The sequence below is a fragment of the Leptonychotes weddellii genome, chromosome 4, assembly GCF_054177405.1.
Source record: "Leptonychotes weddellii isolate Sample4059 chromosome 4, ASM5417740v2, whole genome shotgun sequence".
Taxonomy (NCBI): domain Eukaryota; kingdom Metazoa; phylum Chordata; class Mammalia; order Carnivora; family Phocidae; genus Leptonychotes; species Leptonychotes weddellii.
Window position 1 is genome coordinate 125,805,071 of NC_138372.1, and position 15,661 is coordinate 125,820,731.

The following is a 15,661-nucleotide window of genomic DNA, read 5'->3' on the forward strand; positions in this document are numbered from 1 at the left end:
AAAAAATAAAAATAAATTCTGACATTTGGTGCCAGGATTTAATGTTTTCAAAGACCTGGGGGTAGGGGGGACTCTGGGTCTGAGAGAGGTTGAGGTTACCGAGTTGGGAGGTGAATCTGCCAGACCAGTATGTCCCGCAGAAGAGGGCAGCAAGGCAGTTAAGCAAAACATGCACAGATGGACTGTTGTTTTCCCAGCCCATATCCGACTTCAGCTACTGCTTGGGTTGAATGAGTTTCTGGCATTTTACTAAGAGAAGGCAGAGGAGGGGATGAGGCTGCCCCGGGAACTGAGTGGGTCTGAGAGTGTGGGGCCTGGATGCAGCGTGTGGACAGGAGGGAGGGATGGCGGGAGGCACGTGAGGACAAAAGCCCACTGTTCCTCTCAGCCTATGGGGGCTGGCCTGTGAATACCTGCTTTAGGTCTTTTAGCACCATGCACACTCTGTAGAACTTATTATGACCAGCAATCGAAAGACGTTGTATTGCGTCCGATCTCTTCATTTCAAATGGAAGAAAAAGATAAATGACATCATAATGCTGCAAAGAGCAGGACAGAGGATAGAGATTTGAAACTGGATAACTCTGTGACTGATTACCTGTTTTCCCAGTCTGTGCGCTTGGCAGACGCATCGTTTCTCTGTAGGATTTAACAGTTATTAGCAAGTAACTAAATAAAACAATTGAAAGAGACAGATGAGCAGCCCCTTGCTATTTTTTTCTGAAATCTCCTTCCTTTCACTACACAGGTTTGGAATGGAGATGAGCAAATCTTCCAACATGAAAATAATGGAGTTTGAAAGTATCTCTTTTCAGAAAATCGTTTTTCTTATTTGAATGGAAAGATCCACACAGTTGTGTGCACTCCCTTCCCATGTGAGGTGTGGGGAGGTTAATTCTGGAGTCAGAGTAGAGTGAGGGTGAGACTCTATACTCTGCCTTGGCCAGATATCTACTACTCCTACCCCTAGCCTTACCCCCGGGGCAACTGGAGTAAGCGTTGCAAGTTTCCCAGGAGAATCTGCCAATGGTTGATCATCTTTCTGGCCGTGAGTTTCTTCTTTATACTTCATGTCCCTTCCTCCCACGGCAGCTCGATCTTCCTGACAGAGTTGTGAAGATACATTACAGCCTGTGCGAGGGAGATGAGCTCTGCAGCCTCAATTTCCAATGTAGCAAAAGTCATGATTGTGAGTGCCCAAACTGCCACTGAGATTCTTGGTTGATCCCACAGCCATCCATTAAGCTGTCTTGGAGTTAGCACAGATGGTGGTAACTGCAAATGGAACTTACCAAGAGGTCTGATGATAGCTTTAAGCAGAAATTTCCATCGACCATGAAAGCCCTTGCAAAAAGGTATCACAGGAAATTGAGGGGAAAGCTGCTTTTTAGTCCAGAGAAATGGAATCCACTGTAGACAGATCTCACAATAGGAGTGAAGGAGCCTGGCTTTCTTCAGCGCTGAGGTGAATTTGACACTCCTCTAATGGCCAGTGAATGATATACTGGAAAGTGAGACAAATATACTATAAGGTCTTCATCAGACTGCCTGAATTATCGTCCTGCTGTATGACTTTTTTAGCTTTTTAAAATTTGGGGAAAGTTACTCAATCCCTCTCTGCCTCAATTTCCTATGTATAAAATAGAGAAGATAATTGTACCAACTTCACAGGGAAGTTATGAAGATTAAATGTGTTAAAATGCTTAAATAGCATGAAAAAAATTAAAAGTACTGGCTATTATCATATATGAGGCATTAAGTACATGTGATTATTTGCATACGTTGTCATATGGGCAATATGTCTGGAAATCTGGGTTCTGCTGCAGACTCTGTACTTCTTTATTCCTTTCATAAGTTTGAAGAAATTTCTGTACCTTCTACTAGCACAGGGTTGGTAAATACGTATTTGCACAACATTCTTCTCCTTTCCTTTTATATTTCTATGGCACACATAGGTTAATTACAACCGTCTTACACCCTGAGGCCTGAATAGGTTTATGGAATTCTTATCAACACTTTCTTCCCAGCAGCCACCATCAGTTAGTCAGAATTGACACAAAAATGAAGACCTATTTGACCTCTCAGCTTTAGAGCGTACAAGCTTTTAAGGAAATGATTGCTCCCACTCTTAGCCATCTCAGACCGTCCCATCAGTCTCACCCAGAGCCCTGCTTTGCCACAAAGTTCTCAATGTGGTTGACAGGAAACCATAAAAGGTTATACTTGGGATAATCTTTGTGCATCTGTAATAACACTATACCCTTGTAGGAGCCACACCTGGGAAAGGGCTATGGTCGATGCACTGTGAGTGCCAAAAATATCTTGAGCTCTTGTTCAACCAAAGACACTAACTGATGAGTCCTACTCAGAAGTTCCTCAGGCAGATGGAGGTGAGGAGGTTGGTGCCTGTGCAGGCCAGTGCTTTCTCCCGTGGCATGCACCAACATAGTGTGTTCTTCCTAACAAGCCTCTTGCTTTCCAGGCAAGAGCTTCTAGGCATCTAGGCCATGGGGGGCCAGCACAGAAACTGGGCTGCTTTTGCTTCCGTATTTTCTTTCAAAGTGAGGAGAGGAGAATAGCCAAGGTAAGTACTACAGACAGATTCTGGTTTTTACTGAATGTCAGAGAATACACCTGCAATTACCGATGAATAGCCTGCCCCTACTACATAAGGAAGACTTCTATTTGCTTTTTAATTTTCTGGCAATAAATGAATTTTTAAGAATACTGATAGAATCATATTTTAGTATGCAAAATGGTCAGGAAAGGAAGATGTCTATGAATTGCTTTACAAGTGCTTGGCTCTGATCAAAATCATCATCTTTTGCTCACATTTAATCATTTACCTTGAAAAAAAGCCTGTTTAAATCAGAAGGCCTTGGAACGATGAAAATGTCATGTGAATGTGTTTAGATTACAAACGATTAATGATGAAATGTAGACTAAATTTTAAATATCAAAATACGATTCCTGTAATTTTAAAAAAAAGCTATTAAGCTCTTTGTAAAATAGCATGTCACATTATTCCATAAATAATACACAATTGGTTAGCTAAGCGTTAACTCACAATGACACAGACCACCATCGTGTCCCTTTCTGAACTTTGCATCTACACCTAAAGGCCTGCTAGTGAGCCTAGGTATCTCTCCTCGATCCTTTTCTTCCTATTCTACACATTCTCTCTGCGGCCCCCATTCTCTCCTTTGATGTCATATACTAATTCTGCTTTGATGACATGACTCTTAAATCTGTATTTGCAGACCCAATATCTTGTCTAAGTTCCAGGCATACATTTCCATCTGTTGCATACCTTCACCAAGAGCCCCACATGGTTCACTGTTATATAACAGCTACACCAACCTGTTCCCTAACCTGAACTCCCTAGAACTGTTAACTGGCCATGAATGTAGGAACAATCAGAGCACTCATGGATAAAAAATAATAACAATGATGGCAGAAGTTTATCAAGTATTTATTTATTTATTTAATTTTGTTACCTATTTATTTACTTATCCAATTCTCACAACAGCCCTAAGAGTTAGGTCTATTATTACCCCATTTTGCAGATGAGATAACTGAGGTACAAAGAAAAATGCCTTACGTTTTCAACACCACACAGCCAGAAGATTATTAGAGTCAGAACTAGAATCAGGCTGTCTGATACTAAAAATTGTATCCTTAAGCCCTTTGGAGCCTCCATCTTAAACGTAGGTCAGGCTTAGGTTGCCATTGCTAAAGAGAATAGATCCAAGGGTAGTAAATGGTGTTGCTGTAATTTTTACTGCAAAACCATATAAATATCGTAGGGGAACATACTTAAAAGTCACTTTGGAGTCATAAAAAACCCACTAGTTTTACAAAAACAAGGTAGTTGAAGTCATTTCTGCAAAAACACAGTATATGCCCAAGCACAGAGAGTGAGAAAGCAGGATGCCACCCTGACGGTGAGCAGTTGGCTCAGCTTGGCTGGAGCATAGAATTTGCAGGCTGAAGTGGTAGAAGACAAGGGCTGGGAAGGTACTAGAAGAAGATTGTGAATGAACTTTTAGTCATATTAAAGGGTCTGGTCTTTACTCTGTAGGTAAATGATGGAAGTAGGTGTAGGGGAGTAAGGCACAGGGGAAGGTCATTTGAAAGAACCATTACTAAGAGTCTCCTAAAGAAGTAGGCATGATTCTAGGTACTTGAAATAAAGTGAGTTCCGACCTTCAAGGAGTATAGTGTCTTTAGAGGGAACTTGGAAAATACACTGAGAATGTTTCATACAATATGATGAAGTGTTATGAAGCTCTCCTAACCAACTTATGGTGCCTTATGAAAAAATACTTCCTAGAAGCACTCAGAGATGTGTAATGAGGGGAACTACAGGCTCATATTTGTACAATAGCTATTTTAGAAAGATGATTCTGCTAGTAGACATGGCTATTCCAAAGAAATACTGAGGAAGGAAGGTCATTAAGGAGATTATTCTAATAGCCCACCTAAAGGTTGATGATTACTTGAACTGCAATAATACGAATTGAGAGATAAGTAAAGAACTAAAAGGACTTTTGGCAATAGAAAACAGCAGAACTAGGAGGATCTACTGAAAGTGAGTGTCATTGGAAAGAAGTCGAAGAGAAAGATTATGATCTTTCTAGTTTGGTCAGATGAGTGGCTGATTAGGCCATTGAGTTAGGGATAAAGAAGAACAGAATGAGGGAGGCAGGCAATATTCAGTCTGGGACATGCGAAGTTGAAGGCACCTAAAACTGGAGTTGTATGATTGGGCAGATACAGCCACACATCATATACAGAGTGACACGAGAGACAAAAGTTTGGAAATATCCAGCATGTGGACAACATGTGAGACCAGATTAGGTTTCTCAGTATAGAAATTATAACAAAAGGAAATGTGACAGTCCATAAGGCACGTAGAAACAAAATAAAACAAAATAAACTGATGGAAGGCAATACACGAGGCAAGACATGAGCAGGTGGACTTTAGAGCCAGCATGCCTAATTTCACATCCTAGCTCAGCCATTTTATAGCTCTGTGACCTTGGGCAAGACATCTGGCATTTTTGAGTATCAGTTTCCTCATCTGTATAATGAAATCTATCTCAGAGGATATCATGATGCTTAAATAAATCAGTGTTTATAAAGCATTTTTAATAATGCCTGGTCTTTAGTAAATACAGCTTAGATTTTTTGTTGTTAAATACAAAAAGTTATAAATTTGTTAGCTCCAAATATTAATCTTCATTTTGCATTTTACTTTATCTCTTTACTGTGCCTATTTTTCTGAAGGCTATAGTTTGTTTATCTTATTCTACCCCTCATTCTAGCAGATCCTGAATGAAGTATTATTAAATTCATTACCCAGTTCATGTTAAAAGTAAATCTTAGGAATGATAAAAATCAATCCTTTTTTTCACAAAACAATTACCTTGTTAGAAAAAAAAAAACAACTCAGAAAAAGTTCGTTCTTTCTGAGCATATCACAATGTAGTCATCTGTTTCTAAGGATTACATTGATAAACAATATTCTCCAAAGGGATGTTTCTCCTGGTAATTTTCTTCTTTTACGCTTTTTCACTTTTGAGGACTAAAATTGCAAAAGTGAGCTTTTCATGTATTCAGGCAGTTGCAGCTCTTAGAACTAAAAACTTATCTTTGGCATAGTCTTGACCATCACAGTCTACTCTGTACCAGGAACTGTGTTAGTTGCTCTAAGTACATAATCTTATATTCTTCACAACAGCCTCTTGAGTTGGCAATGATATTGGCTCTATTATTAATGAGAAAAGATGTACAAATCTCTGAATCGACTCAAGGCTAGGAAAATTAAGCCTGTGTAATGAAACCATGACTGGGCAGTTGGTTACAAAACAGAGCATCGTTCAATGTGGGCCAGTTATCACTTCCCTCTACTATGTGTCATTGTTTTGAAGGTGAGACATGAGACAGGATTGCCTAATGGTGGCTCCTCACAGATTTCCTGCTCTGTGTCACCACTGAAAATATTTGGGGGGGTGGTCCAGGTAGCTAGGGCTTATCTTCAGTGGCTTAGGCTGACTCATGGATAATGATCTTTCTTTTCTGTTCAGCTCATAGAGCATCAGCCAGCACCTCCCCTGGACCATTAGAAGATTTAACACAGAACTTTCAGGAGTTTCTTGTCTAAGTAGACTTGCAAGGTTAACATTCTTACCAGTCTTAAGACTTGAAGCTAGCCATTTAACCCAAGACTCTTGTCCTGAGACTATGTCATCGTAATGGAGATAATAAGTCATGGAAGCTTAGTGACAGGACTGTCCCTATAAGATGAAGTGTCAGGATTAGCATTATAAAGGAGTTAGATAAACTAAGATAAATAGATAAGATCATAAGATCTTAAATAAGATAAATAGATCATGCATAAGGAAAGAAAGAAAAAAATAGTATTCTGGTATAGAAATAGAACGCTTCAAGAAACCAAAGCAAAGGAGATATGTTTAGGTAATAAACAGACAAATTTCCTGGAATAAAGTGGTTGGTAAGAGAAGTGAGAAAGAGCAACGTGGAAAGTTAGCATGAGTCATGTTTGTGACAAGCTTTCAAGTGACACACTAAAAGTTGGGGCATCATCTTGCGATTATTAAAATAGTCAAGAAAGATGGTGACATGAAAATAGCATTGTAGGGGAGTTGATCTGTCCATTGCAGGTGCAGAGAATTGGCGATGTAGAGCGGGAATTCAAATTATTCTGAGCTTCTAATTGTGAAACAATATCTGGATACGTATTAAAATAAAGAGTGCCTATTTTGAAGGATTGCTTCCAACAAGATAATCGTAAGTCATGCACTGGCATAGTTTTTCTGTAAAGGCCATATAGTAAATATTTTCAAACTGTGGACATGCAGTCCCTGTTAGAACTAATCCTCTTGCAGCTGTAGCACAAAAGCAGCCTGAAACAATATGTAAATGAATAAACATGACTGTGTCCCAGTAAACTTCATTCATGGGCTCTGAAATTTGAATTTCACATAATTCTTACATGTCACGAAATATTATTCTTTTTTGATATTTTTCAACCATTTAAAAACGTGCACTTGTGAGCATAGAGATGTTGAAATCAATCACTATGTTGTACACCTGAAACTAATGTGTAACATTATGTGTCAACAATATTCAAATAAAAGACAAAATGTAAAAGCCATTCTTAGTTTGTGCGTTATACAGAATCAGGTGGTGAGCAAGAATTGTCCTGTAGACCACGGTTTGCCAACCCCTGGTTTATAGAACATTAATCAGAATCTCAATCCAGTATCATTTTGAAAATTTTGAATTTTCCCCTGAATTCTTCTATTGAACATTTGGGAGGAAATAGTTGAAGGGAGTGAAGTGGTAGAAGCAGAAGGAGGCAATTAACTAGTTAGTGGGACTAACCATCTTAACCACGGGTATCAGAAGGGCAACATATGTCCCTCCATGCTCCAGTCCAACAACGGCTTGTCTGAAGCCTTCAGGGGAAAAAAGAAAAAAAAGGAAACTCAGTAAGTAAATACCATTCCAAATACATTCTGTGTTTTAGTAATTGCACAGGGAAAGGCAAGATGGTGGGTTTTTCTTTTATTCATGTTGTTTATGATACCTTGAATGAAAGCAACAGCATGCAGTCCTTAAACAAATGATATGAGCGGGGGCATTGCAATAAGGAAGCTATAGTGTGAAACCGGGTGAAGTTGGAGCAACTGTGAACAAAGAATTTACATTTGGAGAGACCAGCTAGGCTGGGGTAAGTGATGAGAATTCGCCTGGGAATTGAGTGAAGAGGGAGATGTGAAAGTCACATAAAGGAGAAATTGACAGGACATTGCTAATTGCGATGTGGAAGATGAAAAAGAGAGAGGAGTCAAGATATGCAGTTTTCTTCTACTGGATTAGTCGATGCCACGAAGAAACAGGCAGCAATGAGAGGCTAGGAGGACACTGTAGGCAGCAAGAAACCGTTTATTAAGTGTTGCTGAGTAGAAAGTAAGGGAGAAGTGATAGTGTCATGATGATGATCCAAATAAGTCAACGGTCGCCTGCATCACATTATATAGAATCCCCCTCATTTCTTCAAGGTAACTTCTTTTGATCCCTTAGCACTGGTCATGTCTTATAAAACAAACATATCCAAATATATTTCATTATTTATCTTCAACTTTTTTCCCTTAATTGTTTGCTTATTCATATCATAAATATATGGGCACAACAAACACACAGTATGGCAAAGAATTTACAGGGAGGTGAAAATAAAATCAGAATTCAGAAAAGGAAAAGATTGTATAAATGTACATCCCCAAACTCTGAGCTTTTTTTTTTTTTTATTAGTTTCAGAGGTAGAATTTAGTGATTCATCAGTTGCATAGAACACCCAGTGCTCATTACATCATCTTAAACACCAGGATTCAGATAAAAATGTCTTTAATATTTGTTTATGTTTAACCCATAATCATATGTCAAGAAACATATAAAAATGAAGTGGCCAATATACACCTACCAATTGATCCCCTTCATTATTAATTAAGGAATATTTAGAAGTGGAAAATTTCCTGATTGATTTGCTTTTTGCAAAGAAATTAATTTATGAAATAAGAAAATTAACTGGAAGCATTCTTAGCCTGTTTTACAATGAGAAAAGTAATTCCCAGAAAGTTTTTTAAGTTGCTTAGCTCAAGATGCCACAACTAATCAGAGGTTTCAGAATTAGAATTCCTCAGGAGGTATAAAAAAAATACATGGTTCTTAGGAGACATTAAGAGGAGGCATTAAGATCCTAATCTATGACCTAACTCTCGCCCCCCCACTCCCAAATGTGCTACTGTTGGTAAATGACAATGAATGTCATGCTGTTTCTCTCTTTGTTGCCGAATATTTACTGGAAATCAATTACTCAGCCAGTATGTAACTAAATACATAATAAATTTTTTTATCACTACAACAATTACAAATAGATAAATCCACACTTCTACAAATTACTGTAAAAAAAGAAAAGAGGATATAGAGAATGCAAATCAAAATTAGACTAACAGTATTATTATCTTAATGTCTCATTTAAATGGTACATTCCCATTCCAAGTCCCTCTCATTAGCTTCTGCATTAAGCCAGCCAGAATTTGAATTAGTCCAGATTAGATCTTCATATATTATTTATAGCTTTTTATTAGTGCTAACGTATACATTTTCACCCAAACAAGTATAATAATTTTGTCAGATTCCTATAAAAGCAATTTTTAAGTGTATAGTAAATTGTTATATTAAAATTAATTTTTCATATTTTTTTCATAGACTTGAGTCAAAGGAGCCTTTCCTGTCTGTTGGGTGAGTATATGTCTAAATATTTTAAGTCTCAGTTCTTTCATCGATTTTTTTTTTAAAGATTTTTTATTTGTTCATTTGAGACACAGAGATAGAGAGAGAGAGCATGAGCAGGGAGAGAGGCAGAGGGAGAGGGAGAAGCAGGCTCCCTGCTGAGCCAGGAGCCCAATGTGGGGCTCGATCCCAGGACCCTGGGATCATGACCCCAGCCGAAGGCAGACGCTTAACCATCTGAGCCACCCAGGTGCCCCTCTTTCATCGATTTTTAACAAGGTCTTCTGGGATGGTATTATCAGTCATATAATTCCATATTCAAAGTCATCCCATATCATTGGACGCGTCATATCCTCAGCAACATTGCTATCTATGTTTTATAAAGGCTTAGCCAGAATGTTCACAAAGCTATTTCATGACCTTGGAAATTCAGCAAATAATGCATGTAAAAGCCTGTATCCTCTAAAAAAATCAAACGAGGTATACAGTAATTTTCTATATTCTAGTCGTGTAAAGATAACGCTCAGATTGGTCTTACAAATTCCTCTGAACCGCAGCTTCACTATATCTAGTCTGTCTACTCGATCCTCTTAATCTACCTTAATGTTTCTTCTCCCTTTTTTCCTAAATCTGCCTTCAAGATCTGTATCTATCTTTTCTCCTTTTCTTCCATCTAAGAACGCAAAGCTGAGGAACCATGAAACAGATTAAGTAAAACCAACACTTGCCTCCTCTGGTAGTATTCCGAGTCACAATACATGTTCTAATAACATATTGTTGACAAGAATACACATGTGCTATTTTCAGGCATTTTGCTAATTAAGAATCAGCAAAGTTGTTATTTGATCTACCAAATAATCCTTTGACTAACATATTAAAATGTCTCATTAGGGGACTTTTGCATGCTCAGCATTATGGTTGATGTTGTAAAGTATCAAAAAGTGCCAGAAGATATGATAGCTTAAAGGCAATCATGTCATAACTGATGGGGAAAAAAATCATGTACAAGCAGCCATTATACTCATGCTGAATGACCAGAAACATGGGATGGGGTAGATTTTTAAAGGATCGCATTAGTTTTCTTTTATTACTTCACAGTCCTTGCATATTTCTGTCACTCCTTGAGCAACATGGTTCCCTTTCCCCTTTCCACTCCTCACAAAAGCATTTGAGAAAGCCAGTTGAATCATGAGAATGAAAATAATTGTTAGTGATGCTGGGAGAAAAAAAATGGAGTAGATGCATTTATTGGAGGATTTTTTGAAAAAATGAAAGGTCAAGTTGATCTGGTCCAAAAAAATCATTAGAGCATGCTTCTTTCCTTCATTGATCATCAGCTCCTATTGTTAAAAATCTTTAAGCCTGAAGAAATCTTTTATTATGAATGCATATGTGTCCTGCCCTCAAGTCAAGAGGGCTGAAATAGCTTCTCTTCATGCCTCACTTAATGCAGTTGCTCGGCAGCATTTTCTATTCTCCCAACTTCTTTGAGATGGAATTCATTTTTTACTTCATACCTCTATTTTACAAGGGCAGACTCTAAGTAATCTTTGTTTTAAATGTATCAGGAGTGGGCGCCTGGGTGGCTCAGATGGTTAAGCGTCTGCTTTCGGCTCAGGTCATGATCCCAGGGTCCTGGGATCGAGTCCCGCATCGGGCTCCCTGCTCAGCAGGGAGCCTGCTTCTGCCTCTCTCTCTCTCTCTCCCTGTCTCTCATGAATAAATAAATAAAATCTAAAAAAAAAAAAAATTAAATGTATCAGGAGTTTAAAACTTCGAATTAGAGCCATGAAAAAAAGTTTCCAAAAAAGAATGACATCTAACTCAGCAAATACCCGAAATGGGAAAACTGGCATGGCAGTAGGAAGATAACTGCTATTCCTTAGATGGGTCTTAAAAGTAAAGGGTGAAACATGCAACCCAAATGGTCTGTGGACTGGATACTTTAATATATAGCTGAACTTCTCCCTTTTCTCCCAAGAAAATTGTTTTAAATAAAATTGCCTAAAGTTTGGATGAGTCTCTCTTAGTTAAGAGGATAGGATGATTGTGAACATAGTGGACCCATATGAGACGGCCAGGCAAGGTAGTCTAATAGAGAACCACTATTCAAATTTGTGACTCTCAGTTCTGTCACTTATCAAAAGGAATTAATGCATGGTGTATGTTCTTTGGTATGAGTTGACCTGTAAGTCCATAACATTGAGTTTTTCTAGGACCCTGCACACCTCACATTAATTTTAATTCTATGTGCAATAAAAAGCATATGAATGAATAGATCAGTGCTAAATATTGCATACTTCAGTCCATTGCCTGCCAGTGTCTTAAAGCACTTGTTAATATGTACTTCTAGAAGTTGCTCTTCCCTTTGCAGGGTCTGACACTTACAAGCTATGTGTATTGGTTTAGGCGATTACTTGAACCCCCAGGCTTTGGGTTCTTATTTGTGATGTGGAGATTAAATAAGATAATTTAGATCAAGTACTTAGCACTGTTTTCGGTACATAATTGTTCATAAACGTTAGCTTTTATTACAGATGTGGAAGGTATACTCATTTACAATGCTCCAAAGAGTCAATCTGAGAGCTCTGAAGTAGTTCAGAGAATAAAACTCCACTTTAACAGGGCATTCTTTGAGTTACATGTGGAAACCAAAAGATGTTTTTATAATGGAGAGGGAAAAAAACAAAAATTGTGAATGGAATAAGCTATCAAACAAGATGAGTACAAGTAATTGTTTTGAATTTTTATGATGAAAACTAATAATTGTCATTTAAATTTTTTAAATGGAAAGAAATATTGATACATTTAAAATGTGTATCTCTTAATATAAATTAGGGAGCAAAATTCTTCCTTTCATAAATGTGCTGTAGTAATTAATTACGAAATAAAATTTTTAAATGTCACAACATAAATTCAGTCTGAATATACCAATGGAAAAATGTGTCAAAGAAAGTTGTAAGACAGGAAATATTTGCTTATGGAAAAAGATAAGGGAATTATGAAAGGAAGTTAAGTGAAATCTCAGATCTCAGACCTTCAACTAAAGATTGATAAGAGAGGAGCTTTCTTTCACATGCACCAGTAAATGATTAATAAAATAATGTCATTAGGAAAAAAAATAATAACCTAGAGTGAGGCAAGAAGGCTTATCCCAGAGTCTGATTCTGTTTACCCAAGGTAGGCCAATAAATGCAGTGTTTTCCAAGGCTGTCGAGCCAAACCTGGAAACCACTATCATGGTTGCATTCTCCCAGCTCCTTCTCCTACAAACATACACAGATTGTTCTTACAGACATCTACAGTCTCTGGAATTTTTTCAGAAAATCTTTGAAATATAGCTTCCCACAGTCTTTCCCTGTTTGGGATACATATGGTGGAGGTGGACACATTGATCTAGAACTGTCTTGGAATTTACCCAACAGAGACCAGGATAACATGTAAAGAGACCAGATAGTATGCCATGGAAGCTTCTGCGGTGCACAAGGAGCAGATTATCTATGCTCTGGTGCATCAAAACTCATTCTGATGTTGTCCCAGACCTAAGACTGGAAATTTATTAAATTTTAAATGATTAAATAATATAATTTAAATATTTAATAAATAATTTTTATTAAATGTTGATTAAAATATTTTATATTATAAATATTATGTGTATACAGTATATGCATTACATATTTTACATTTATTATAAATATATGATACAAAAATATTTGTATTATACATAAAATAAATTTAAATAATAGATTTAAAAATTAAAATTCTTTCCCATCTCGCTCACCCAACAGTAAAACAAATCAGTTAAGCAAACGTGTTTTTTAGTGTGGAGCTTAGGCTTGCATGTTACAAGAATACTTAGCCTGTGATATTCTACTCACCCTCCAAATGTTCCATTTTAGAGAATTAAGAAAACTCTTCTGACAAATGTTTGCTTTTATGTGGCATCAGACAGGTTCCGATTTTGGAAATAAGCTGGGAGAAAACAGGTATCGAGTTTGCATTTAGGAAAGTGAACAAGAGGGGCGCCTGGGTGGCTCAGTCGTTGGGCGTCTGCCTTCGGCTCAGGTCATGATCCCTGAGTCCTGAGATCGAGCCCCGCATCGGGCTCCTTGCTCCGTGGGAAGCCTGCTTCTCCCTCTCCCACTCCTCCTGCTTGTGTTCCCTCTCTCGCTGTGTCTCTTTCTGTCAAATAAATAAAATCTTTAAAAAAAAAGGAAAGTGAACAAGAGCCAAGTGATCATCTCAACTAAGATTCTAAGATCTAAATCTTAGTTTAAAACCAGTCTTGCCTTGAAAAAGCTTTTACAGCTTTTTAATGAAAAATACAGATGAGGGAAAAGGAAGCTCCTGTTCATTTGACGTTTAAGATTCACATTGTAAAGGGGCATGTCAAGACAATACATGAGTTCTCTTCAAGTACAAGTGACTGTTGACACTTTGCAGACACTGAGCCACTTTAAAAATATACTCAAGGCACTGAACGAAATTTTCCATGTGAATTATTTCTTCTTACCTCTTCAGCATGAAGTTGACCTTTTAAAAGAAGACTTTTAATATGAATTAGTTGTATTTTGGAATTGAAATTTTGGTTCATACCAATATTTCAGCTGATGAATTTTTGCATGAGTAGCTTTATTAGGAGGACTATTTATTGCACGGGTAAAAAAAATGTTCAGACTGTTTTCACTGCATTAGGATAATTTAAATAACTCAGGGGTGCCTGGGTAGCTTAGCTGATTAAGCATCTGACTCCCTCGATTTCAGCTCAGATCTTGATTTCAGGGTCGGTCGGGGGGGATGGAACCCTGAGTTGGGCTACACGCTCAGCAGGGAGTCTGCCTGAGCTTCTGTCTCTCCTTCACCCTCTGCCCCTCCCCCTGCGCTCTCTCTCTCTAAAATAAATAAATCTTTATAAATAAATAAATAAATAAATAAATAAATAAATAAATAACTCAGAATAATTTTAAAATTATATTGATAAAGCTCAGAATTATTATTTCCTAAGCTTGTCTGAGAGATTCAAAACACATCAAAGATAGAAATAGCAAAATTACTATATTTATCTTTATCGAGGCTCAGTGAGTAAGCTAATCATGGCCCAGTCAAGGGGCCTATGCATCTCCACATCTCCTGGATCCTCTGAGATGTAGTGGGACCTATTCTACTAAGTCCAAACAAGAGGGAGTGAATGAAAACTGCCAGGACAACAAAGCTCGCCTTACATCTAAAATTGACCCTCACATAATTGCTAGTAGCTATATTTTTTAAAATAATTTTGCTTGGGGGATATTTTCCCCTTTTATTTCCTGTCTTGGAACTGAATTTGGATCTTCAATATACTTCTGCTGTTATTATGAAGACATTATTAAATCTTGACACTCTTATTAGGTCCAATATTTACACTATTTTACTTTCGTCCAGGTTTTGTATGAGTCCTTATATTTACCAGTAGATGCTATACATTGTTATACTCTTAACTACCTATTTGAGAGCTTAAGTTCTTTTTTTAAGATTTTATTTATTTATTTGAGAGAGAGAAAGAGAGAGCACAAGCAGGGGGAGGGAGAAGGGCAGAGGGAGAAGTAGGCTCCCAGCTGAGCAGGGAGCCCGATGCGGGGCTCGATCCCAGGACGCTGGGATCATGACCTGAGCTGAAGTCAGACACTTAACCAACTGAGCCACCCAGGAGCTCCTAAGAGCTTAAATTCTGGGATTCGATCTCTTTGGTTTGAACTTCATTCTGTTACTTCCTAGCTAGGTGCCTTGGCAATTTGTTTAACTCTTCTGAGCCTCATCTCCTCACCTGAGGTAATAACTTATTCTTAGGGCTGTTTTGAATGAGCTAATATTGCAAGGTTCTTAGAACAGTGTCCGACACCTAATAAACAGGAAATAAATACCAATTACTATCAATATCCTATGCAACAATTAAGTTATATTAATAGTTTTTTCCTAAAGGAGTAAGTTCCACCAAATGACAAAAATGTCGACTAATTGAATCCCAAATATCTTAATACCCAATTCCTGGTAATGCAGTTGAATTCTGGGAATGGAGTTCAAAAGAGAGTGAAATCAGCACAGGAATGAAGACCTGCCTAGTTACTCGGGAGATCTTTGAGGAAGATAGACAAGAAAAAGTAAAATAGCATTAAGACAGGAAGACAATTCCAGAAGGTACCTAGATTTATAGAAATATCACACACAATATTAAAAACTTTAATAATAGGAGCATGAAAAAGGGAAAGCAATACCAATTTAGGGATGGTTTCAGTCGAGCATCAAAACATAAAACAGAATTATAGGACTACTGTAAAATCATTTAGGAATTAAGAGTTTAGCT

The 15,661-nt window shown here is 37.6% G+C and overlaps 1 protein-coding gene across 14 annotated transcripts in view; it reads left to right on the forward strand.

Annotated features, from left to right (window-relative positions):
- RALYL (RALY RNA binding protein like) overlaps window positions 1-15,661 on the forward strand; it is a 658,970-nt gene that overhangs the window by 547,992 nt on the left and 95,317 nt on the right. For all 14 annotated transcript variants that reach the window (XM_081816201.1, XM_031025013.1, XM_081816192.1 and 11 more), the window contains one exon: window positions 9,298-9,330. In XM_081816201.1, the coding sequence (XP_081672327.1) occupies window positions 9,298-9,330 (33 nt within the window). The remainder of the gene's footprint in view (window positions 1-9,297; window positions 9,331-15,661) is intronic.